Source organism: Paroedura picta, chromosome 14 (genome assembly GCF_049243985.1).
Source record: "Paroedura picta isolate Pp20150507F chromosome 14, Ppicta_v3.0, whole genome shotgun sequence".
Lineage (NCBI taxonomy): Eukaryota > Metazoa > Chordata > Lepidosauria > Squamata > Gekkonidae > Paroedura > Paroedura picta.
Window position 1 is genome coordinate 39,384,813 of NC_135382.1, and position 23,754 is coordinate 39,408,566.

Consider the following 23,754-nt stretch of genomic DNA (forward strand, 5'->3'; position numbering starts at 1 on the left):
TTCTGTGGTTTTATTGCTATGATTGTACGCTTTTAAGACTGTAAACCGCCCCAAGGAACAGGTCTCTGTAATCTGGAGATGAGCTGCAGTACTGGGGGATCTGCAGAATTCACTTGGAGACTGGCACCCCTAATGCAGAGGCAGCAATAGCTAACCACCTAAATGCAATGTTCTTCACCATTTGCCAGGTGTCTAGTAGGGATGCCGACTTTGAAACACTCATGTCCTTGCACTCACATGTACTCAGAGATAATTCCCACTTTTTTTTCTGTAGGACTTGCATTTTGACTCTTGTGAACAAACATATCCAGGACGTCCTTCCTTTTCTAATATTGGGCTTAGCAGACCCGTCCCAGCAACTATGGAATCCAGACTGCAGGATAATACAGGTTCTGCAGGTGAAGAACTGGATGACAGGACAAACCTTATTAGATTTTGAGGATGTCTCCCAACACATACATACAGATCGAGCGGCTCATTTTGTGATTATACACTTACCGGATATACTTGTCTTTGACTCATCAGCCATTACATGTCTGATGATCAGTCACTGCGGAATGGAACCAGAGCATTCTGTAACAGGCCTTGTGTTCTCTTCCCATGCGCAAATGCAGTCTTCTTACAATCAATGCCGGAGAACCTAGAGGCTGAAATTTAGGATTCCCCAAGGTACATTAGTGTGTGCTTATCTTAGGAATGCACCACTCTTCTTATGTTGATTTGGCTCTTCCAAGAAACTCAGAATTACTTGAAGGTTCTCCAGACTGAAAATCTAGGGCAGGCACCTTTGGAATTCTGATACAGGGTGGTGGGCCACACAAGGGCTGCTGCTGGAGGTGGAATCAACCACATAGGGAACAGGGCTATATATAACTCTAATAGTAATTCTTCAACATCCCAGGCAGGAGCCATGTTTAACAGGATGCAGTTGAAATCCACACAAGTCCTGCCTGGGCCATGCCTACTTTCTAAAAGCACTTTGCAGGCACCTTGGTGGCCATGGGCTGTGTGTTGGGGACCACGGACTAGGGGTTGCCTGTAGGGATGGAACTTCACTCTGGTCATGTTAAGGGGCTCCCCATCACCTGGAAGGCGAATAGTTTTACTCTGGCATAAGCTTTCAAGGGCTAGAGCCCACTTTTTCAGGTGCATGAGGCGTGTCCTCAGCTGGACGCCAGAGCTAGAAGATTTCAGGTGTAGAAGCAGAATGATGTAAAATGAAAAGTCAAGCAATACCCTTTATTTGGACAAACCCAAATTGCATAAAACAACGTGCAAGCTTCCGAGCTCTCCAGAATTCTTCAACAGGTTGGATGCAAAAGGGGGTGGGGGAAAGAAGCACAAGGTTCCAGGTGCTCCCTGCATCCTATGATGAATGCACTGAAGAACTGACTTCCAATGGTGGTTGAAAATGGCATCAAGTCACACTGGACTTACAGTGACCCCATGGGGTGTGCAAGGCAAGAGGCAGGGGTGGTTTCCCATTGCCCGCCTGGACTTCCTTGGGGCATCTCGGGCCAGTACTAACCAGGGGCGACTAATTATCAGGTGCCCCAAAGGTGGCTGGCCAGAGAGCCATGGACTGCGATTCCCATGTGCAAATACTGGCAGGGGATCATGGGAACTGTAGTCCACGGCCCTCTGGCAAGCCACCCTCCTAGGCGACCATTCCCTCCTCAAAATCTGCTCTCTGTCCTTCCAGATCTCCAGGCCTCGCCTGGAGGTTGGCAGCACCCGGCCGGGCCTGCGAGGCTAAGGGAAGCCCCGCTGCGCACTAAAGCCCCGGGGAAGGCCCCGGCCGAGGCCGACGTCGATCCCCATGGCAACGAGCAAGGCCCCTTTGTGCGCGTGCGCCTGCCCCGTACGCCCCGCTGCGCTTCAACGCCTCCGCTTCCCCGCGCGCCTTTCGCGCAGGCGCCCTTCCCTCCCTCCTGGCCGGATTTCCCCCACCGCCCCCCTCGCGGCTTCCGTCGCGCCGGCGCAGTGACGCGCGGCGAAGCCTCGGGGGGCGGTGGCGGAGGGCGGGCAGCGGAGGCACGCCCCCTTCCTGTCTTCCTTCCGCCCGCCCCGGTGTGACGCGCGGGGCCGGGCGGGTCAGCTGATCGCCGACGGATCGCGGGGTGGATGGTCGGCGCCGCCGCCGAGGAAGGAGAGACCCGGAGCAGGAGCCGCCGCCGCCGCCGCCGCCGCGATGCCGTCGGAGAAGAGCTTCAAGCAGCGACGCACCTTCGGTGGGGGAGGGGGCGCGGCCGCGGGGAGACCCTCCCCCCTTCCCCTCCCCCCCCCAGCCTGGTCCGCCTCCCGGTCGAGGCGAGGCCTGCTTGGCCGCCCCCCCAGGCTCGGGGCGCGGAAGGGCAGGCCCCGAGGAGCCCGGAGCGCGGCTGGGCGGAAACCCTCCCTGGCCACGGGGGGGGGGGGGAGGATTTGCCCCCTCCGGGTTGGGGCTGTTGGGGGAGGGGACGGGGAGGCCGCTTGGAGACTCCTTCGGGGAGAGAAGAGCAGGGTGCAGGATACAGCGCTGCTTCTGCGGGAAGGTTGCTGGGTTTTGACCTTGCAAGCCCCGGAAACCTTTCTGATTTCCAAGCTCAAGTTCCTGGGGTGTTTGTTTAGCAAAGCACTTCCCAGCTGCCTAGCTACGTTTACAAGAATGCGTGATGCCAAACACGATTGGGTCTGATCCGTAGTGGAAGAAAGCTGGGACGTTCCTGTAATAATAGGGCGAGGAACTAGCAAATGTGTTGCCTTGCGTAGCAAGTGGACAAGAGGCCTTTTGAACCGGGAGATGCATCACTGGGGTTTTAGACTTGCTGTCAACGGAGAAGGCAAACATTGATTTAAGTATCGCTTGTGAAAGCAGTGTGAGTTGGCAACCCCAGCTATTTTAATGAGAGAGGCATCTAATCAGCCTCCCCGTGCAGAGCCAAATGGCTTCCATTAACCAAGAAGGCAGCAGGAAAGTCTGGCTGAGTGATGCATTTTCTTTGCCTGCATGTGTTATGAAGGGTTCAGGTGGTGCCGGGGCATGCCAGCCTCAGATATCAATGTTTATCTCCCCAGTGGGCTTGTTCCTCATGTTTCTGCGCCTGCCCAGTCTGATAAGAAACTTTGCCACAGGTCTTGGGCTAGAAAAGTAGCCGATGACCTATTCAGCTGCAAAGTCTCTTTGACCTAGCCTTCCGTCTCTGTACGGGCTGCTAGCAGCGCTCATGGGAATTGTAGTCCATGGGCATCTGGAGGGCCGCAGCTTGACTACCCCAGCTGTACAGTGATTTGAGCATCTTGCATTCTAGGCTGCTGGATGTGTTTCTTTCAGGCTGCTGAAGGCCGAGGAAAATAAACGCTCCCTGCCTGCCTGCGTGTGACAGTGACGTAGCCTTTCTCCAAGTGCTTGGCAACCTTTCTTTTCTTTCTCCTCTGCAGAACAGAGAGTAGAAGATGTCAGACTCATTCGAGAGCAGCACCCAACAAAGATACCGGTGAGTAACTTTCAAAAATTTGGCCTTACTGTGCTGAGATTAAATCAAGGAAACCCGCTGGCCGATGAAGACAGACAGCTTTTTCAGTTCTTCAGATTCCTGCTAAGGTGCTACGGGACTCTGGCCCTTTTCTGTTCTACTGGTTTGGGTCAGTATAGCTTGGTAGTGGTGACCTCATCCGCGGAGGCATGCCTTGAGTCAGAATGCCACCCCTTCCGCAACAGTCTTTCCACCCGCAGCTGCTGTGCTGTTCCCTGTGCAGATGAATGGACAATTCCGTGGCGACCTCTTGAACAGAATGAAGCAAAACTTGAATAGGGGGACAAAACAACCCCCTACTTCAGCTCCAGGTGTCCCGCAGATCAGAGGTGTGGCTTGGGACCGGGTTTCTCCCATATGTCCCTGCCCAGGAATTAAGATTGCAAGGCTGCCGGAAGTTTCCTCTGCAAGTAGAAGGTGGCTCTGTGCTGCAATTGTCTCCTAACCCAAATGCAGTGGTAACCCCAGCCAGAATCCACTCAGAGTGTGTTGGAATACTGGGATGGAGTGTGATATGCACAGAGAACAAAATTTTGGCTCTGCATGGAAGGTATCAAAATCACTGCAGTATTGAAATTCGTGGCCTTGCCTAAGACCCCTTGTTTCCAGTGGGGTGTGGGATGCTTCTTGCCCCTCGCTAGGCACCTCCAGGAAAGTGAAAAGTGAAGCAGTTCCCACAGTGAAAGTTGGCATTATGGCTTCTACAGCAGAAGCAAATGGAACATTAAACATGGGAAGAAATTCTCTTCCCTGTGACAGTATATCACATCAGCAGCTAGACTATGGTTAGAAAGCATGGATATAGCTCCTGGCTTATGTGAAAAGTCCTGGGTTCAATCTATAATTTCTTATCTTTTCTGGGTTCTGGTACTTAGCTGTGTTAGTCTAACGAAAGCTTACTCCAGCTTACTGCTGGTCTTAAAGGGCCCACCGGACTCCCAACTTTGTTCTGCGGTCTTTTCTAGGTAATTATTGAAAGGTATAAAGGAGAGAAGCAACTTCCTGTTCTGGATAAGACCAAATTCCTGGTTCCAGATCATGTCAACATGAGTGAGCTGATCAAAATTATCAGGTATCTAATGTATTTGCAACATCAATATCTTTTCATTCAGTTGTTGTAATTATATTATAGTTTAGATACTATAATCTATTTTAAATATTCAGGGATATGCCTTCCCCTGTAGAGAAAGCACCGACATGTTGGATGAGCCCTCACCTCTCCGTCTCGGAGCCTGGACCTCCTGAGGGCAGCTGATCCTTAGCGCTGCACACTGACGTCCTTGGCTTCCAGTGGGAATGGTCCAGTCCCTTTTCTGAAGCCTTTTCTCTCTCACAGACGCCGCCTGCAGCTGAATTCCAATCAGGCTTTCTTCTTACTGGTGAACGGCCACAGCATGGTGAGCGTCTCGACGCCAATCTCGGAGGTGTACGAAAGTGAGAAGGATGAAGACGGCTTCCTGTACATGGTGTATGCCTCTCAGGAAACATTTGGCACGCAGCCCTCCATGTAAATCATAACCAGTGGCTTGTAGCCTAGGATAGTTTTTACCCCTCCCTCCCACAGGAAAAAGAAAGGGATGTCACCCACCTGCTCACTGTAGTCATGCTTAGCAGGTGTCCTCATCGTACCTTGTTTTGTTTGTGAATATTGGGACAGAGGAATGCCAGGGTGGACAGCAGCCCAGCTTGGTCAGCCTGCTCTCCGTTGGCACAGGCAGGCCGGCTTCGCAGTCTCTGGAACCGGACAGAAATCGTACCACGTGTATTAAAAGTTGCCAATAAAAGGGATGTTTAAATTACTGTAATCTTAGAAGCTGGGCTAGTGCTTAATAGCAAGCGGAAAGGCTTCAGTGTGACATCTCCTTCTGTTAAGCCCTCCTCAGATCTCTTAACACCTCCCCTACCCCTTCCCGAGATGGAACAAGGCAGGGTCTCCGTGCCGGGCCTTCTTTGACGAGGGCTTTTGGCATTGGTGTTTAGGAGGTCATGACTTGTGGTGGTAGAGAATTTTATTCTACAGTACAGTTTGCTAAAATTATATACATATATATATATATCATGCACCTCAGCTTTCAGTCTAGTTTTAGGGACTGTATATTTTCAAACTAGATTATGCACTTGAGTAACCAACTGGAGGGAATCTCCAGCTTGGTCAGGTGTCCCGTCCAAGCTCTACATCCGCCATAGCAAAGAGAGCATGCGCTGGATTTTTGAACGAGGTCAGGGGGCTTAATTCAGAAAACTGGCATTGAGTGTGAGGCCACCTTGTGACCCTGAAAAGTCTCACCTGGTATCTTCTCCAGGTTTATGAGAACAGGACAAAAAAGAAGCTAGCACGGCTCCCTTACTGAAAACACTGGTTTCTAGAGACACTTGATTTTAGTGGGAGGGTGAATTTCCCCTGGCCCAACCCTAAGGGATACCCACACTTGCAAAGAGCAGGTGAATGGTCTGTCACTGAAGCTCCTTGGCCATTGTATGGGACTCACCCTTAATGTTGCTGCAAGCGACGTTATGCAAAAGGGAAGAAACTCCAGCTCAGTGTCCTGCTTCCAGCTGCTTGTACAGTGAAATGTAGCAGGCTGACTAAAACTGAACTCTTGTATATTACTGTGTGTGAATTTAAATGCATCTGTTATAGAAGCCTCGTTTTTGCTAAATGGGCGGCAAGAGTGGGGAGAGCAATGCTACATCTTGGCACACTGTTGGACATCAGTTATGTCTGCAGTTGGCGCCACTTGCATGAATAGTGCTCCCCCCCCCTGATTTTAAGCATTCACTGTGAGCTTTCAATTTACTGTAACATTTTATGAATAGCTTGTCTTTCTGTTAAGTTAAAGATCTTACTTGATAGACAAAACATGCATCTAATAATCAAAGATTCCTGTACAACATTTTTTTAATGCCTGGATTATTCCCATTCAATTTGAAGATGTGGTCTGGTCTTTGGAAAGGTTCTAGGGCTGCATTAGCCATCTTTGTGGTTAGGACTAAAGTCTAGAGGGACCTCCATCCACTGCCCATCTTTACAAAAGAAGACCGTTGGTTCAAGAATTGGATTCAAAGTGGCTACCGGTGGCCTACTGTCAAAAGACCTTCTTGGCAGAAGAGGTTGGGCAGGCTCTTCCAGGATGCAGGATAATCCTTATTGGTACACCACAGCTTAAAGGTTTGGAGAAAAACAGCCCCCTCTGTCACTACTTTTTGAGAAGCATGTTCCCTGTCTTTATTTAATTTATATCCCACCATTCCTACAAGTAGCTCGTGGTGGGTAATATAATCCTCATCTAAAACCCCATAAAATCATAAACAGCCCACTTGGGTGGTATAAAAACTACCCTCCTCCCCCTGCAACTTTGCTCTCTTGTTCTGCAGGGGGCCCATGACAAGGGAGGCCTGATCTACTGGCAACCCAGGGAGGGGCCCTGGATCTTAAGTGCATTGGCCTCAACCGTCAACCTGGCAGAAGAGCTCTGTTTTGCAGAGCTTGTGGAACTGTGATAGCTCTTCTCAGGGTCCTCGGCTCTCCCAGAAGCTCATTCCGCCAGGGATCTCCAGCAGATTTGCACCCTTGGAGTGAAGAGCCCTGCAGGGGCATAAGGAGATAGGGCAGTCCCGCAGGGATGGGGGGCCCAGACAGTGAATGCCCTTAAAGGTTAATACCGAAATCCTGAACTTAATCTGGATTGCAACTGGCAACCACTGTAGCTGCCTCAGGAATGGCTAGACATGGGCCCTCCAAGGTGTTCCTGTGAGCAGGGATAGTCAACCTGTGGTCCCCTAGATGTTCATGGACTACAATTCCCACAAACCCCTGCCAGTATTTGCTGGCAGGGGCTCATGGGAACTGTAGTCCATGAACATCTGGAGGACCACAGGTTGACTACCCCTGCCTGTGAGGACCCTAGCAGCTGTGCTCTGCACCAGTTGCAATTTCCAGGGCAAGGACAAGGGTAGGCTGACATAGCATGAGTTACAGACATCCAGCCTGGAGGTGAACATTGCCTGGTAGTAACCTTACCAGGTGGAGACTGAAAAGCGCCGTTCAGGCTACCTCTGTGGCCTGGGCTTCCTTTGACAGCGCATCCAGAATCGCCCCCAAATTCCTGGCTGAAGGGGAGGCTGACTCAGCTGAATCCAGGTGAAAATGCTAACCACTGAGGATGTCTATAAAGGCACTACAGTGGTCTAATTGCTTTTTTCAGTACATTAAATTTTACTTGGATAAAAACATCCTAAAAATGTACAATTTTACCCTTAACAAAGTATAATAAAACATAAAAATCCCAATACCAGAATACTTGACATTTACAATTCCAAATCAAATTAGGTGGATATTAAATATTTACAAAACTTTTTAATATTTATAAAGTTACATGCACATTTTCCCATAATACTAGATGTAAAAAGAAATGGCTCAAAATGGGCTGAGGAGTCTCCTTCATTTGTTCCTAGAGGGAAGTTACATCCTAAAAGAAACACACTCACCTGCCCCGTGAGAAGTGGGCATCTTTCTTTCTACATGTGTAAGTGCAGAAATAGTCCGAAGGGTGGGCACAACACTGACAGTTAGCTGAATGTTGGTAGCATTCTATATTAGTGCTGCTTTTACTCCTACCTTTGGCCACATCCAGCAAAGCAGTGTAGGCTGGTATAAATATTTTTTCTTTTTTTAAAAAGGCCTTTATCAACTTGACAGCAAATTGGAGACAAGAGCCACAGCATGTGGTATCTGGGGGGGGGGGGGGTATGCTCTGGAATGGCCTGAAATAAGGGCGTGGGGGGGAAGCTTAAAGATACTTCAGAAAGGTCCTCCCTTCATCAGGCACTGACCTAAGACAGCTTGTAGTTGTAATGTTTCTCATTAGCTATGGCCTCGCAGGAGTTGCACAATGCACCCACAGACATCTTTGTCCCTACGACCGGGAGGCTTCAAAGGAAGCTTGCCATGCCACATTAAGGTTACTAAGTAGAAGCTGTGTTTCATCCCAGCTGGGCCAGGACTGCTGGTGGTTTTGCATTATGCGCCATCTTTTTCACAGTAGGAGCCCAGTTGCATCTTCCTGGATCCTTCTTGTACACTGCTTCAAATCAGTATCATTTTTTAAAATGTCCATTTCCTTATGTGCTTAAGGGTCTGATGGATGTTCCTCCTTGGTACAGGAATTTAAAAAGAACAGCTCTCAGGCATGCTTTATGCAGCTCCATACAAATACTTTGGGGAGGAAACAAAGTTTGAAAGTTTTCATAGGGGTCATTTCACTTGCCCAAGACAATTCCGTCTGAAAGAAGGGGGCGGTCAAGAAAATGACCTTTTTTACTTCAAAGAAAAATCTCAAATTCCTAAAGCCCTGATTGTAAGACATTTTAGCCAGTTTCTCTAGTTGAAGATTCCCAGTCATGTTCATGATGAATATTCACCCGCCAGTTTCCAACCAAGATCTGTTCCAGGAACACACACGCAAATCAGTTTTCAAATGGGAACATTAGGCTTCCGGCACATGTCCCGTGCCTTTTGCAGAAGCTAACCCTTAAGCAGAAGGTGCAAAACAGAGTGGCAAACCATTCCTCCTATTAAATTGCTCTGTCAGTTCTTATCCCCCTGTGATACAGTTTGACATGTCTCCTGCCCACTGTATACATTTTCACATTCTCTCATTCATAGAAAACAATGGCTTAGATGTATTCTGCTCAAGCCAGACTCTGGATGCAAATTGCATAGAAGTGACAAACAGTATTGTGGGCTCCTTGAAACCGGATTACAGCTTTGGACTTGGTTTCCATTAAGCCAAGAAACAACATGAATCCCATGCTAAGCTGCCTCTGAGCAAAGGAATCCACCAGGTGGCTGGTTTGTTTTTCAAAGGCAACAAGGCAAGACATGCTGCCCTAGAGAACAAGCTAGAGCTCCCCGCTGCATTACAGAAAACAAAAATCCAGGCCTTTGCCCCAACCAAATTTACTGCCATCCACTTTGCTGTGTCCGGAGCTATGATTCCTCTCCCCCCCCCCCCCCAATACCTGGCAACAGCAAAGGAGTATCTGTTACCTGCAGAATGAAGCAGTGGCCAAGGCCCTGGCATCCGGAGCTGCCATCAGCAATACCCATTTGCCACAACCACACCGACTTTTGTAACATGACCTGCGGGCACAGCATTTTACGCTTCAGCTCCATCACTGAAACAAACGCACTGCACGGCATTCACATACAAGATTTTCCTCCTTTTCATAAGGAAGGTCCATGTTGTTTCTCGGCTGACCTCAGCCTAAGCTAATTTAAAGTTAGTGGGAGCTGCATATGCGGTAGCTAACGTCAACGCTAATACTTTGTAGTGTGTTCTGATAAAGGAGGCTGGGTAGGAACCCATCATGAGAGAGAGAGCAGCACAGTGGCCACCTCTTTCCTGGAGTGACTTCTGTTTCCTGTAGTGAAAGGCTGTGCAATTTTTGCTGTGTTCACGAAAGCAACAGGTTGCAAACTACAGCTACAGTCTGAAAGCTTAAAATGTGTTACTAAGGCAGAGTACTGTTTCCAGCAAAGGAAACCCAAGATATGGGCAACATGATTTTAGAAGTTGGAACTTTTTAAAAGAAAGGTTTTGACAATTTTCAGCTCTGGCCTTCGACCTTTGGAAACTACTTTTCAGCCGCCGCCGGTTAACGGCGTTCTGTTTAGGAACAAATGCTGACGACCACAGCATTACTACTTCCAACATTAACAAACTTCCACCATTGTTCTTTCGGAAGAGAGAGGAGAGAGGATTAAGATTTCTTTATTGGAAGTTCACGTCATCTGCTGGTGCCTGTTTTGCAACGGTCTCTCCTGCACTGGTCTCAGCGTATCCATCTGCTAAAAATGCAGACATTCAGAATTATACATTCTTCTGTAGTGCAATCCTTTAAAATCCCAGAGTGTAGTGCCTGGTTTGTTTGGAGAAAAAGTAGACTTTTAAAAAAAAAACCCTAGCCTTGGCAAGTCACATGTTCAGCCCATCAATGGCTGCTGTGCCACCAACCTCTCCCTCCAGATGCCCACGTAGCTGACCAGGAGATTAGTGTTCAGCCCCAGAGGTCCTCGTATGGCAACATTCTTCAGCAGAAAAAGTGCAGGAGCTTTTTTACAACGGAAAATTGGCCAGTTTCACCTGCCATCTGGAAGGCCCACAGCATTAAGATCCATGTTATGATTTGGCAATTGGTAAAAATGAGTTGGATAAGCCCCAAAACTTCAATTCCTTCCTATTGTAGTGAAGTAGAGCACCTTTGGATTAAAAAAAATACATTACGCTCAGCAAATGGACTTTTTCAGGTTCCAATATGAAGCTTCCTAATTAGTCCGGGGTTTTCCCATCACAAAATATCAAGTCTGTGGAGTTAGTGTCAGTCCGTGGAATCTAGACTTTCAGTGGGCGGAGCATATTTTAACCTAAATGTACCTGCAGGAAGAAGAAAGAGAAGTCAACAGCGCTCATTTTTTCATACAGGCTACATCACACAGCAGTTCAGACAACCAACCTGGCAGACAGGAGTATAACACACACATTCCTAAAAGCAACTGAAGGTGGCGGTTTATTGGTTTGTAAGCCTGCAATCTCAAACCTTCCAGCTAAGAGTCAAAATCAACCCCACAAGACTAGTTGGGCTGCGGATCGTCCTCTCCTTTAGAGCTACTGGGTTGGCTTCCAGGCTCTTACTGACAAGAGCACGCAAAACAGGAAGGCATTCGCAGAATGGCAAGTGAATGCTAGAAGGGCAACTGCAGGCCCGTCCTGTGTTTAAATGACTGGCAGAGGCCCCCGTGCCCACCTTCCCCTTCCTCAGGCAGACCCGAAGATTCTGAACACTCTCCCAGCTCCGCCGAGCGCAAGCCTGACCTTGTCTGTTGAAGTCCATGGGCGGCTGCTTGCAATCTTGAGCTCGGTGACCACTGGCTCCACAGTTGTAACAGGAAAGGTGCCCGTTTTTTTTGTGGCCCGTCCCACTGCTGTTGTTCATCATCCCTGGTGCCTGATACACCCCAGCTGTCCCCGCCAGGAAGCTCTGCATGGGTGGCACGGCAAACGTGGACTGCCCGCTCATGACCGAGTCCGGTGCGATGCCCCCATTGTAAGGCGAGGGGGCCATGGGGAAAGCCGAGCTGCTGTTGTACTGCTGGGTGTGGACGTAGCCGTTGCTGCACAGGGGGCTGAAGGGCAGGAAGGGGAAAGGAAACACGGACGGCCCAGGAAAGGGGGGCTGGAAGTAGTTGGCGTAGCTAACCGTCAAGCCGCTTGAGCCGCAGTTGCCGCTGCAGCCGCAGGAGCTGCAGACCATGCAACTGGGAGGCTGCTGCTGGTGGTGGTGGTGGTGATGGTGGTGGGTCTGGCTGGGCACTGGGAGGCTCCCTGGTGAGCCACCGCCACCACCGTTGTAGTAACTGTTCTCCGCAGGGGTGGAAAGCGTGGGGCTGGAGCTGGGCACAGGGCAACTGGTGGGCAGGCTGGCCATGTTTGGGAAGGCTGTGGAGGGGTGGCTGCTGGAGGAGGCAGTGCTGTTGTTTGCACAGAAGCTGCTGCTGCTGCTGCTGGGCTGCGGGGCCACTGGCAGGCTGCTCATGGCAGAAAAGGCCACTTTGGTGTTGGCGGTGTAGAGAGCAGTCCGGGGAGTTATTATTGCTGGGGACACGCTGAACTGCATATTACTGGAGCAGGAACTCTGCCCCGCGATCGTCGCATCCGCAGGAACGGAAGAGGACACCAGGAGCTTGATGGGCTGTCGTGCCAGGTGGAAGACTGGGCTGGAGGTGACCGGGGCTGTCGGACTCGTTTCCACGATCATTCCGGACTGCTGGGCTGTCTTCACCCCTCTGTCAAGGGTGGAGGCGTGAACCACTTTGGTGCGCGGGCCAAAGTTCATGGAAGGGGCCGAGGAACTGTTTTCCGGAACTCCAGAGGGCACTTGCAAGGGCTGGTGGGGAGACGGCGACATCCCGTCAAGGATGGTGTTTCCAAAGCTCTTCTCCATCTTGATGCTGCTTCGAGGGGGCCCAGGAGAGAATTTTGTCCTCTCATCCAAAGACAGAAGCGAGTGCACAGAGGACGAAAGGAGCTTCATGTCTGCACTCCCTCGCTCTGACTTGTGCAAAGAGTTTAGTATCCTCATCGGGGTGATGTGTGGGGAGCCTGCAGCCATCATCTGCACAGGCAAGGTGTGGTGCGTGGACGGACTGGACCCAGCATCATTCTGCACCGGTAACACTTGTGCAGTAGGCCTGGTGGAGCTCGAATTGAAGTGATTCAGGATCATGACCGGCTTCTCCTTTTCGGGGGCTTCCAGGTGGATCTCTAAACCTACGGGACAGGCAGAGGTAAGACACGGCTAGTCCTGGTATGGAGGCACATGCCACAACACTAAGGGACAGCTGTACATACGTCTCTCATTCTCCTCAGCGCTGTCTGAACTCTCTTCCCGGGTCTGGATTCCCATTGGGCTCGAGGAGGAACTGGAGTATTCAGAAGAGCTTCCTTCACGGGGCATTGCACTGGACGGCTGATCCACATCTACACGCAACTCTAGGGTAGGGGGAAAGGAGGCAAGTGCTTTAGGAAACAAGGACCATAGCTACTGCTAACTCCTAAAAACATTATCTGGGCAGTCCCAGTCACTGCAAGATACACCCATAAAACAGCATTTTGACTGGAAATACAGCAGGCTAATTAAAAATATGCAATCTTCGATCACCCAGTCCTTTTCACACGCATTGAGTGCCAAAGTTCAGATCTCTTCTGTGCCCGGCAACACATGTTTACCTGCTGCATGGTTTCCGCGGATGCTCTGAATCGGTCCAATGTGAGAAGTAGGCGGAACTCTGGCCACCCCACTGCTGCTCACAGAAGGGGACACGGCTGAATTCAGGGTCCTTTTCTCAGATTTTTCCCTAAAGTGAAATGAAAGTAACTTATTCAAATCAGCTCCCACTCACAGAATACGCCGATTCACATGCAAAGTTGTTTAATAGCCACATCCCATCATTTCTCCAAAAAGGAGCTCGGAGCAGGATTTTCGTTTTAGGGGAGTTCTGCAAAATATGTTACCGGGACAGAATCAAACCCCAGTTGTGGAGGCAATCAAATAACTTCCACCCTCTGAACTTCCACAAACGCACCGGTGATCCTAGAGGTTTGACGTAGGAGTTCTAGATTTAATTCACAGTAGCTCACAAGAGCACACAGTCACTGACCTTCAGGAAACTTCAATTAGCAGAATAAAACAGCAGAATAAAATATAACTTATGGAGCGAGATAGCCAGTGTTTCTATCGGGACGCCAATATTGGTGAAATATTGTTTTATTCGTATTTGTACCACATTGTTTTAATTATGTTTTGTAATGGCCTTTGGCTATATGCAATGTTTTCGTATCGTATCATATTTAATTCGCTTGTACCATCTTTTTCTGATGTATCTTACATCATTCTCCTCTGTTTTATCCTCACAACGATCCTCTGATGTACATCAGACTAGAAGCCTGCAACCGGGCCAAGGTCACCCAGCCAGCTTCCATGGCAGAATATGAATTCAAACCTGCTACATCACATTGGCACATCAGGGATCAGGGCTATTCCCACGGAAGTTCCTTTAGCTGCTGAAGGACTTTTAAGGTACACTTCCTTTCTACTTCATCCAGCTCCAACGCAGTCTGATCCAATTCTGCAAAGGTAGTGTTCTCTGCAAGATTATTTTGGCTATCTATAGAACTGTGGAAGGGGAGGCCTCATAGTTCATCTCCCATCCCTGACTTATTGCTCCAAGTCTACAGAGGGTTTGAGCTACTGATGCTACAACAGCCTTGTGTTTGACCCAACTAGCATTTAGCCTCCAACCCAGACCAAAGATCATAACTTAGGTGCTGCTCTATCTCTATAGAGAAGACCAACAAGAGGAACAGAGGACAAGACTTGATACTTGGCAGGTCTGCTAGAACTGAAAGGTGGGCTTTTGTGCCAGAATTTCCTCAGACTACTTTCCCTAGAGAGGCCCTTCTGAATCCTGCTGTAGCCTGGAGTGGGGAAGAATCAAGAAAGAGAGGTAATTTCCCCAATGTGTTTTAACACCTACTTTTCCAGCTCCAGCTGGGTCTTCAGCTTCTTCTTAGCACCCATGGTGAGGGATTCAAATTTATTCAGGTCTTCTTCAGTAAGGCTCAGGAACTTGTCCGTGAAAAAAGAAACAAATATTATGCTAGGCAATACCAACACCTCAAAAAGGGGCATGAAACAGAGTTTATGACTATGTAAATGTTGGCCACCCATTCTAGAATGCTGATGATGCTCAATGGGGTTTTACCTGTTTGTCCCTGCCCTTTGCAAAGATGACAGAACTATGAAAAACAAGTGATATAACCAGGAGAGGAGAGAGAATTGCCCAGGACAAGACAAAGATTCTTAGCATGCCCTGCAGTATTGGCTATAGTTCATCATTTGCTGAAACAAAAGCCATAATGAAAACACTAGGCAAGCAGCTACCAATACAGGCAAGGAGCGCTTGCCTCAAGGATGATCACAGAATACATAAAGCTGCTAGAGCAGAGTTAATGGCACCATGATACAGAACCACCCAGCAGAACCAAATCTGCACCTGCCATACATAATCAACTTACTAACATGCTAAAAAAACCTGAGAAAGTGAATTTTATTGCTTCCTAATCCTAAGTGCTTTAGTTTATTGCTTCTTAATGTAAAGGAAAATATCAGAAAGACAGAACCCAACTTATTACTTATTCAGTCTGTCACCACTTGGGAGATAAGAGGGTTAATCAGCAAAGAATTAATTCAACAGTGGGCACTCCAGATATTTTTGTCCTCAAAAACCCCCATGGACTTAAGTGACAATTAGCTTTCCAACGTGCTGGAGAATAACTGTGAATAAAGCCACTTAAGTCATCTGAACAGAACACGAGTGTGGTCACTGGAACGTTTTTGCAGACCACACAAGGGACTCTGCTTTACAGGAACCAGAGCTGTGCACCTTCACCATCTGGGAGCTTGTAAAACTACTGCAGTGTAAGTCAGTCATGAACACATGAATTATGCTGAATCAGACCACTGGTCCACCAAGGTCAGCGTTGTCTTGTCTGCTCAAATGCCAGTGGCTCTCCAAGGTCTCAGGTGGAGGTCTTTCACGTCACCTGCTGCCTGGTCTTTTTTAACTGGAGATACGGGGGATTGAACCTGGGACATTATGCATGCCAAGTCACTGCTCTAACACTCAGTCCTGCCCCCCCCCCGCAAAAGAGGTATCAGTCAGGAAGAGAAATGCCAGCAGTGCACAGAAGGAGGCTAGCTGCACAAACCAGCTTCTTTTAAGCCACTAGATGAAAAACAGAACTCTAAATGGTTCGTGGGAGGATTCAGGCTGTTTTACGGAGTGGTACTGTAGCAGAGGACTTCAAACGAGGGATTAATCCGAGCTAGAAGAAAGAGTGCATCAACACGTCCACTCTGAGACACACGGCTTTCTTGCTGTTGGCACTTTCCATGCCCGCAACAAGACAAAGAAACCCCATTCCTTTTCCTAGTGAGGCCAGCACTCTACCTTCTCCATTGTGAGCTGTTTGAAAACTGGGTAGTACTTGTGCAAGCGCAGCTTCCGCAACCAGTCCAAAATCCCGTTTTGCTCCTGGGCCTGGGGGATCTGAGGACTGGGCGTCATTAACACAGGTGAAGAGTTCTCCAGCTGGGAGCGGCAGGCTAGCGAGGATCCAGCCCCACCTGAATGTGAGCAGTGGGGGAGTGCAACAGGGGGAGCATTCGGATGCGGGACGTGATGCTGGAGGTTGTTCTGCGAAGACTGGATGCCAGCTACGCCACAGACAGGTCTGCAAGTGGAAAAAGAGGAATGGTTCGTTTTATCATTTGCCAAAACTAGCTGAATCCACATCCGCTGTTAGTTATGGCGTGTTACCTTAAGGAAACAGAATTGCTTCATCCCCATAAGTTCCCCTGGATCCAGCGTTACATGTGTCTGAAGCCCCACTGGAGCTGTGAATGTTCAGAATGTTGGCAGCCACAGTACCAACACTTGCCCTAACTGCTAAATTTAAGATTTACTCACCTAGCCAAAGAGATGCAAGAAAAGAGAAGGGTGACAGAATTATGACACTATAGTGAATACCAGTCATCTGCAGTTCATTCAACATCATACTTATTATGGTTTTCCTTCCCCCCACCAGACACACATGCACTCCCCAACCAGAGCAACCTTGTTATACAACCACACCACTGAAGACATTCTGTAACTTTCTCTACATCCCCCCCATGCATGCACCAAGCATATCTTACCTTCCAGAAGCGCCCAACGTAGTGCTTGCTTTATAAAGGGAAGTGCTGCTGGGACCTAAAAAATAAAGAGATTGGGAATTTGGACAGGCATTGACTTGACTGAAGCCAATGAGCGAGTGTGTGTGAGTGCGTGCATGCACGTGTGTTCTTTTGGAAAGTGGGGAAGAAAAGGTAATCTTTGCACTCACTTGAACTTTGAAGTTGTTGGGAGTGAGATGAAGAGCTGAAAAATTTCTTGACGTGATCATTTTTCCAGACATGGGATGGTAATGATGCCAAATACCTGAAAAATGATTTCAACTACGTAATATTTTCTTTGCATTTGGACCATAACAATCAAGTCAGGGTTAGGTGAAAAATCCCAGAACAGATATTTCAGCACACTTAGAGATGAACAAAAGAGTTACTTCACGCATTATGAGAGCAGTAACTAAGTGCTCCAACACTGCTGGCTCTTACAAGAGTGACTGTAACTTTTTAAACTGCATGTACATGCCACAAGAACCCCAGTGTAGCACATAAAGCAGTCAACACGAATCTGACACTTTCGCGCACCAGAGAACATGAGCACGCAGGGAAATGTGAAAATCATAAACATGGCATATGGAGGTGCTGCTGCAGTTGGCGTCTCAAAACATGTTCTCAATTCAGTCTGGATGATATTTTTGTCACAAAACAACAGATGCTGTATGGATACAGCTGCTGATCCAGCAAAGGTGGACCAATTATAACTGGTCCTGCAATCCCAGAAACTTTTCATTTTCAAACATCAGTAAGTCAGTGAGGGGCAAAGCTCCAAATGGTTTTTTCCATCCCATTAGTCCTATCCATATGAAATTCTAATAAGGAATTACCTAATTCTTAGTCTATTATTTGGTTTGGTAACCTGCAGCAGGCATGGCAAACCAATTACACGGATCTGCCAATTCTAGTGAAAGCTGATGAAAAACTTTGAACTTGGCTTCTTGAGACCATGGCCTGACTCCTGCCAGAAGAAATGGTTTACTAGGTCAGACTTAACAGTTCTTAAGGGCCCAGATGATATGTCCAGCAGGGGTCTTAAAAGGCACAGACTAGTCCTTGAGACAGGCTACAGCTTCTGCATTATAAGCTACAACCTGTTTTTCTGGACAATGTGATTCCATGTTTCCATATTCTATGTTTCTGGCAAGGAAACCTTCCCTATTGTTACTTTGGCTACTATGGCCTTCAAAGTGCCAGCCTTACAATGAACAAGACCACAAGGAGCCCAAAGGGGCTGCACAACAACTGTTAGGGATTACTCAGCAAGACAAAGACAGTGACGGCTGCTAGGGCCAGGGATTAGTCGAGAGAACGCTGGGTCATGTTATTCCCAGGGGCCAAAACACAGTCGATTGGGGTCTGTGATGAATAACAAAACAAGTAAAATGTCATATTTGGCTAAAACATTCCACTTCCTCTTGCCACTTATTTGGCAGGGGTAGGTTTCTAAAAGCTTGCAGGCATACCTAAGGTCTGATTCTCGGTCCATGTGGTTTCTTTCCAAGTAAAAGGAATCAGGACTGGCTAGGCAAGGAATGAATTTCTCCAAATTTTCTTCTGGATACAGCTGACATAACTAAGAGAGAAGAAATCAGAGGTGACGATGAAAGGCAGAGACTGAATAGGGTAAAAAGGAAAGAAGAGGCAATGATTACACACTTATTACGGGGACACCATTTATCTAGAAGAAAGACCTTGCAGCTGTACACTGTACACATGGAATCCATCTCCTCCCAACTGGATCAGAAGGTTTTTAAAAATCACTTACACAAAAACTGCATTCAAGGAACATCACCTCTTTATTATTTTTACCTTTGAAACAAATTCAGTCACTTCTGCAGAAGACTTTGTTACCAATGTCACTGAAGAATCAGACCAGAATACCTTAAGGAAACAAGAAGAGCTATTTTAATACACTGCATCATGAACATCTGGAGCTGGTTTTGTGAATATGGATTTTCAGTAATGTCCTCTCACTATGTGAGGAAAAGGATTTGAGTGCTGCAGTTCATTCCAAAACACGCTGTTCTCAGCCTTCTCCCAAAGGTGGTCTCAGGGAAGGGCTATGGCTCAGTCGTGGAGCTCATGTTTGTGTGCTAGAGGGTCCCATCCAGCCACTGTTGTCTTCTGCTAAGAGTTTCAGGGACTGGGTGCCAGGAAAGAGCCTGCTCCGGCTGAAACCCTCACCTGGAGACTTCTGCTGTCAATCAGCTGGAGGGACAGACTGCTATTCTGCAAGACTGCCCCATATCCAGCAGTGCAACAGAAGTAACTTTTTCCCCTCCCCTACTGTCACATTAAACAAATCCTTGGTACAGGGGATCCTTAGAGGGGATCACACCACAGTGCTTTCCAAACACTTGTCACAAACTCTAAACAATGCAACAGGACATCTGGAAAAATGAAGAAGAAAGAAACAAGACAAATGTTGCAGGGAGTTTCTAAAATTACAACCACTGAGTATTTTAAATGGTGGCTACACTTTTTAGTTTCCTTGTGTTCTACACACTGAAGTGGCACCAACAAAACTCTCAGTAAACAGACCAAATCTATTAGAGGCTGCTTGGACCGCACAATGCCACATAGATCCTGCAAATCACATCAGCTAGTCTATAAAAGACCAAAGCAAGTGACTTTGCTGATTTGTGCAAAACACACTAAAGCCAAGAGCATCTGCTTTCTTTTTTCTGCACTTTCAATAAGTTACAAGTTGCTTTTATCACAAGTACGTGGTTGACCAAACTGTAAATGAATCTCAGTACAATACAATGTGCAAGAGAAGAGATTATCCAGCATTTGAACATTATCATGGGCTGGATCAAAAGGTGCCATTCCATGGTGACGGAATGTTCTTGGGAGGTGGATTTTTGCTGATTCCACCCTCCAACTGCAGGCTCTTGATTCATACCTCATTATTTACTAGGGCCCCCTGTTCAGCACGAGCAGGGTTCCAGGACATTCAGTGGCAGAGCTGCTGGATTTGGTACCCTGCTTTTTACTTCCCAAAGGAGTCTCAAACAACTTCCAATCACCTTCTCTCCCCCTCCCCACAACTGGCACCCTGTGAGGTGGGTGGGGCTGAGAGCGCTCTGAGAAAACGGTGACTGGTCCAAGGTCATCCAGTTGGCTGCATGTGGAGAAGGAGTGAGGAATCAAACCTGACGCTCTTTGACCACTACAAACTTGCCTTCTATAAGTTTTATGAAGGCTGTTTTAATCTGGACCCTAGCTTTTTTTAAATTTTGGAATTTATGGGAGAAGACTGCATTTACGCTTAATAAAAAGGAGTTGGGGAGAGGAAGCAATATTTCCACATGACACTGGTATCAATGACAACCAGAAACACACTTTTTCACAGCACTGACCATGCTGCCAAAAGTATTGGTGAGAGGAGGGAGTTTAAAAATACATTACGTAATTGAGGAATTTCCTCTTCCCTGTTACTTCGAAACCAAGAAACAAAGCAGGCAGGCAGTTTCTAGCTCTGTTTCTGACTTCGTTGATCATTTTTCTTCCCACTCAAATCAGAAGTGAATGATGAAATGGGAAGAACGACCATGACTTGCAGAAATATACCTCCAACACCTCAAGAACTACAGTTCAGTTAAATCAAACTCTGCTTGTACTTCCAGACACTGGAAATCACATGTCAAGGGGAAATGCAGTGCACTGAAGACTGATGCACATCTAAATCCATAGGAATATTCAACAGAATCAATTCACAATTTGCCCACAGCACCTGTGGCTGCAGCTCCCATTATCATGCGAACACAACCTCCATATGTCAGTCATGTGGAATTCTGCTGAGAAAGATGATCATGTGCACAGCCCTCTACTGCAATGCTGCTGCAAGGCAGTCAACAAAAGCAGCCAACTCTATGCATTAAGCCAAGTTAATAGTTGGAGAAGCACACTGATGGACAAGGGCTGCTTCTATATCGGACAATCCAAGGTCACAGAAAGGCCTCATCCCTCATCCCATGTGAGCAGCACTAAGAAATAAAGCCACATTTTGCAGCTGTAGCTTACACTGAAAACAAACTGTATCTAGTACATTTGAAAGAATATTAAGGAAGCCATTTAGTACCTCCACAGATGTCCTGTTTTTCCTGCTTTTGCACATTTTATCCAAACTAATGAGACATACTTTGAAGAGCCAAACTTGCAGTCCTAGAACCGCAGAAAACTATTACCTTCACAGTCTCCCCAAAGGTATAGCTTCTATGTCCCAAACAGGGTGCCCAGGGATGGCACAATGCCCGCTGGCACCTTTTCTAGTAACCCCACCATGTGTTTGTAGAATGTAGTCAGGCCAGCTAGGGTTTTTGCCCAACATCTGATTGGCTCTGTGCAGTTTATTTTTTTAAAATAATTCTTTGGTGGCAGCCGTTGCTGCTACACAAGGATCTTCGCTGTGGGACTGAAGGTGAGCTATATGGAAGCAAGAAAATATTTAAAAACAATATGTTCTGTTTAAAAAGGCATCCTGTTACAGAATGCCCACCTAGAATCTTGAAGAGTTACTATTAGAGTCAGACATAACCTCACTGCCTGACATTTTGTGGTGGGCTCTGCCTCCTGAAACAGCCATTATAAAGCTGCACCCACCACTATGTCACAATTCAATAGGCACTCACAGTCTCAAAAAAGTTGGGACGGAACACAAAATCCTATAATCTACTTTAACCGCTTTCTTGGACACACAAGCCAAGGGGTAGGTATTGCTCTTTCAACACAATTTCAATACAAATCACATTAGTATTCACAAGTATATCAGCGCCATGACAGTAAATGACATCAACGGTTTAAAAAGAGGAACAACTTTCTGAAAGGCTGCCAAGGCTCTGGTGAACTGGGCATGAAACCGAAGCAGACACTACAACTTGTTTTGGGGGAAAAGTCACGTGCAGATTTCCCACATGTTATGACAAAGTATTTAGGAGGCAGATATAGGTATCCCCTATCCCCCACACACTGGAAATCCCTGCAACTCACCTCAAAGGAATATTCCAGGCTCCTATCGTTCTTCGTGTGCAATAATCCCTTTAGTTCCACTTTTTCAACACTCACTGTTAGAAACAGAAGAACAAGATGTGTTACATGCCCACAGGCAAACAGCATATCAATTGCACAGCACTATTCCCTTAGAGGTGCAGCAGCAATTGCAGTGAAAGCCCTGCAATTCTATGCTGCATTTGATCCAGAGTGCATTTGGTGGCGTCAAACCAAGCATGCCTCCAAAGGCAGTTAACAAAGGCTTAGAAGCAGCTAACTAGGAGGATAAGGCCGCACCAGCAATAAAATCCAACCCCTCCTTGCAGGGCTACTTATCTCCTTTCAGAATTCATATTATATAGACCCAAAGGCTGGACATGGCACACATTGCTAGGAACCATGTCCTGGACACAAAACAGCAGCAACGCTGGACTTTCTGAGAGCTCCTAAACTGCACTGGATTGGATTCAACCCGTTCTCCCCCAACCATAACCCTTTGACTATTCCAAAAGCCTACACTGGTGGATCATGGGTTCTGCAAGAATTAAAGTATTGGTGGCAACTTGCTGGAAAACCTCTACCAGCTCCACAGCACCATTACAGATTATATGGAAATGTTTTTGGCCATTCCATACAACTGTACTTGGGGGGATTCCCCCATCCCACCATGAGGAATGGGGTTTCACAGAAAGGGAATAGAAGACAAGATTTTTAAATAGTTTTATACCATCTTTGCCACCCAACAGTATCTTTCAGCAATTCTGAGTAATCAGATGCGTACGACTGAACCACCAGCTTTAATTTCAGATGATAGTGGAAAGAGGCATTTCCTGGTTCACAGTTTCTTAATCGGCTTCTTTGGGGATTTCTTGCCTTTTCCTCTGAAGAATTAAGTAATTACCAAGCAGTGTATGCTCTTCCATTGTCATGCAGGTGCAGAGCACCAGCTAAGCAGTCTTGCGAATTTTAAAAAGCCAAGATAGAAGCGTACAGCTGTCAAAAAGTAAAAGGGGACACTTGAACATACATTACCCAGTGGTGGCTATTGCCCTTTTCCTCTACCATGTGTGAAAAGATTCACGTATTTTCTTGTACTACCAGGCACAGGAAATTGCCGTCTTAACTCAAAGGGGCCTGTCAATGAGACCTGAGATGACCTGGTGGTTCTTTCAGAACTCCATGAATGACTTGTAAGCTAAGGAGTTGCCCCCCACCCCATCTCAGTATAAACTCTTATGCAGTGTTCTTTTCTGAAATGGCAGCTAGCCGGAAAGGAAGCCTCTAATGGAAGCATGGCCAAATAGACAGCTACAACTGGATCTTGATAGAACTGCCAGGCATCTATGGAATTAAATCATAACCAGAACTGGGCTAAGATACTTATAAAAGAGTAGTCTAGAACTTCACAAAGGTACCAAAAAGGAAAAAAATCTGAGGAATTGTTTAGAGCTTGGAACAGAAAGCCATTATTAATCATGGCTAATAATGGCAAAAAGCTACTTTAAAGCACAGTTGGTATCCCACTAGAATTGTGAGCACCCTGCAGCAGAGGGGGCTGAGTTGTAAATGGTTTTGAAAACACTCAGCCCAGCGTTGGCACTGAAACTCAGCCCCGAAATGTTCCAAGCAGACCTTCCAAAAAGGAAACATCACTCACAACGGATTGTTCCCTTTTGCAGGAACATTCGAAGACCTACACAGCCTGTCAAAGCACTGATCTAACCAGCTCTTACTCATGGGTAACCCCCTTTACAACTGAGGCATATTGAAATGGTCATTAGGGGAAGAAAAAAGGCAAGCTGAGTAACACAGACAAAAAAACTATTCTAAAGGCTTTGAACATATGCAAAACACTCAGCTTTAAAAATGGAAGCACCACTAAATGGCACCTTACTTAAATGCA

At 47.2% G+C, this 23,754-nt stretch overlaps 2 protein-coding genes across 2 annotated transcripts in view; one reads left to right on the forward strand and one right to left on the reverse strand.

Moving 5' to 3' along the window:
* The first annotated feature begins 1,895 nt into the window (after window positions 1-1,895).
* Window positions 1,896-6,409, forward strand: MAP1LC3B (microtubule associated protein 1 light chain 3 beta). The gene is made up of 4 exons (XM_077310304.1): window positions 1,896-2,231; window positions 3,421-3,476; window positions 4,481-4,587; window positions 4,852-6,409. The coding sequence occupies exons 1-4, from the start codon at window positions 2,192-2,194 to the stop codon at window positions 5,024-5,026; spliced, it is 378 nt and encodes a 125-aa protein (XP_077166419.1). The 5' UTR covers window positions 1,896-2,191; the 3' UTR covers window positions 5,027-6,409.
* Window positions 6,410-7,707: 1,298 nt separating this feature from the next.
* The window catches only part of ZCCHC14 (zinc finger CCHC-type containing 14), a 36,758-nt gene continuing 20,711 nt past the window's right edge, over window positions 7,708-23,754 (reverse strand). The window contains exons 3-13 of the mRNA XM_077310300.1: window positions 21,852-21,925; window positions 18,669-18,740; window positions 18,323-18,432; window positions 17,021-17,115; window positions 16,833-16,887; window positions 16,087-16,369; window positions 14,611-14,702; window positions 13,304-13,431; window positions 12,926-13,066; window positions 11,390-12,844; window positions 7,708-10,951 (exon numbers count right to left, since the gene is read on the reverse strand). Of these exons, the coding sequence (XP_077166415.1) occupies window positions 10,896-10,951; window positions 11,390-12,844; window positions 12,926-13,066; window positions 13,304-13,431; window positions 14,611-14,702; window positions 16,087-16,369; window positions 16,833-16,887; window positions 17,021-17,115; window positions 18,323-18,432; window positions 18,669-18,740; window positions 21,852-21,925 (2,561 nt within the window). The 3' untranslated portion in view covers window positions 7,708-10,895. The remainder of the gene's footprint in view (window positions 10,952-11,389; window positions 12,845-12,925; window positions 13,067-13,303; window positions 13,432-14,610; window positions 14,703-16,086; window positions 16,370-16,832; window positions 16,888-17,020; window positions 17,116-18,322; window positions 18,433-18,668; window positions 18,741-21,851; window positions 21,926-23,754) is intronic.

Excerpts from the sequence above, each read along its gene's own strand:
- MAP1LC3B (XM_077310304.1), top strand. The coding sequence starts at position 2,192 with ATGCCGTCGGAGAAGAGCTTCAAGCAGCGACGCACCTTCG. Across the intron at positions 2,232-3,420 it reads CAAGCAGCGACGCACCTTCG|AACAGAGAGTAGAAGATGTC; the intron begins GTGGGGGAGGGG and ends TCTCCTCTGCAG. Across the intron at positions 4,588-4,851 it reads GAGCTGATCAAAATTATCAG|ACGCCGCCTGCAGCTGAATT; the intron begins GTATCTAATGTA and ends TCTCTCTCACAG.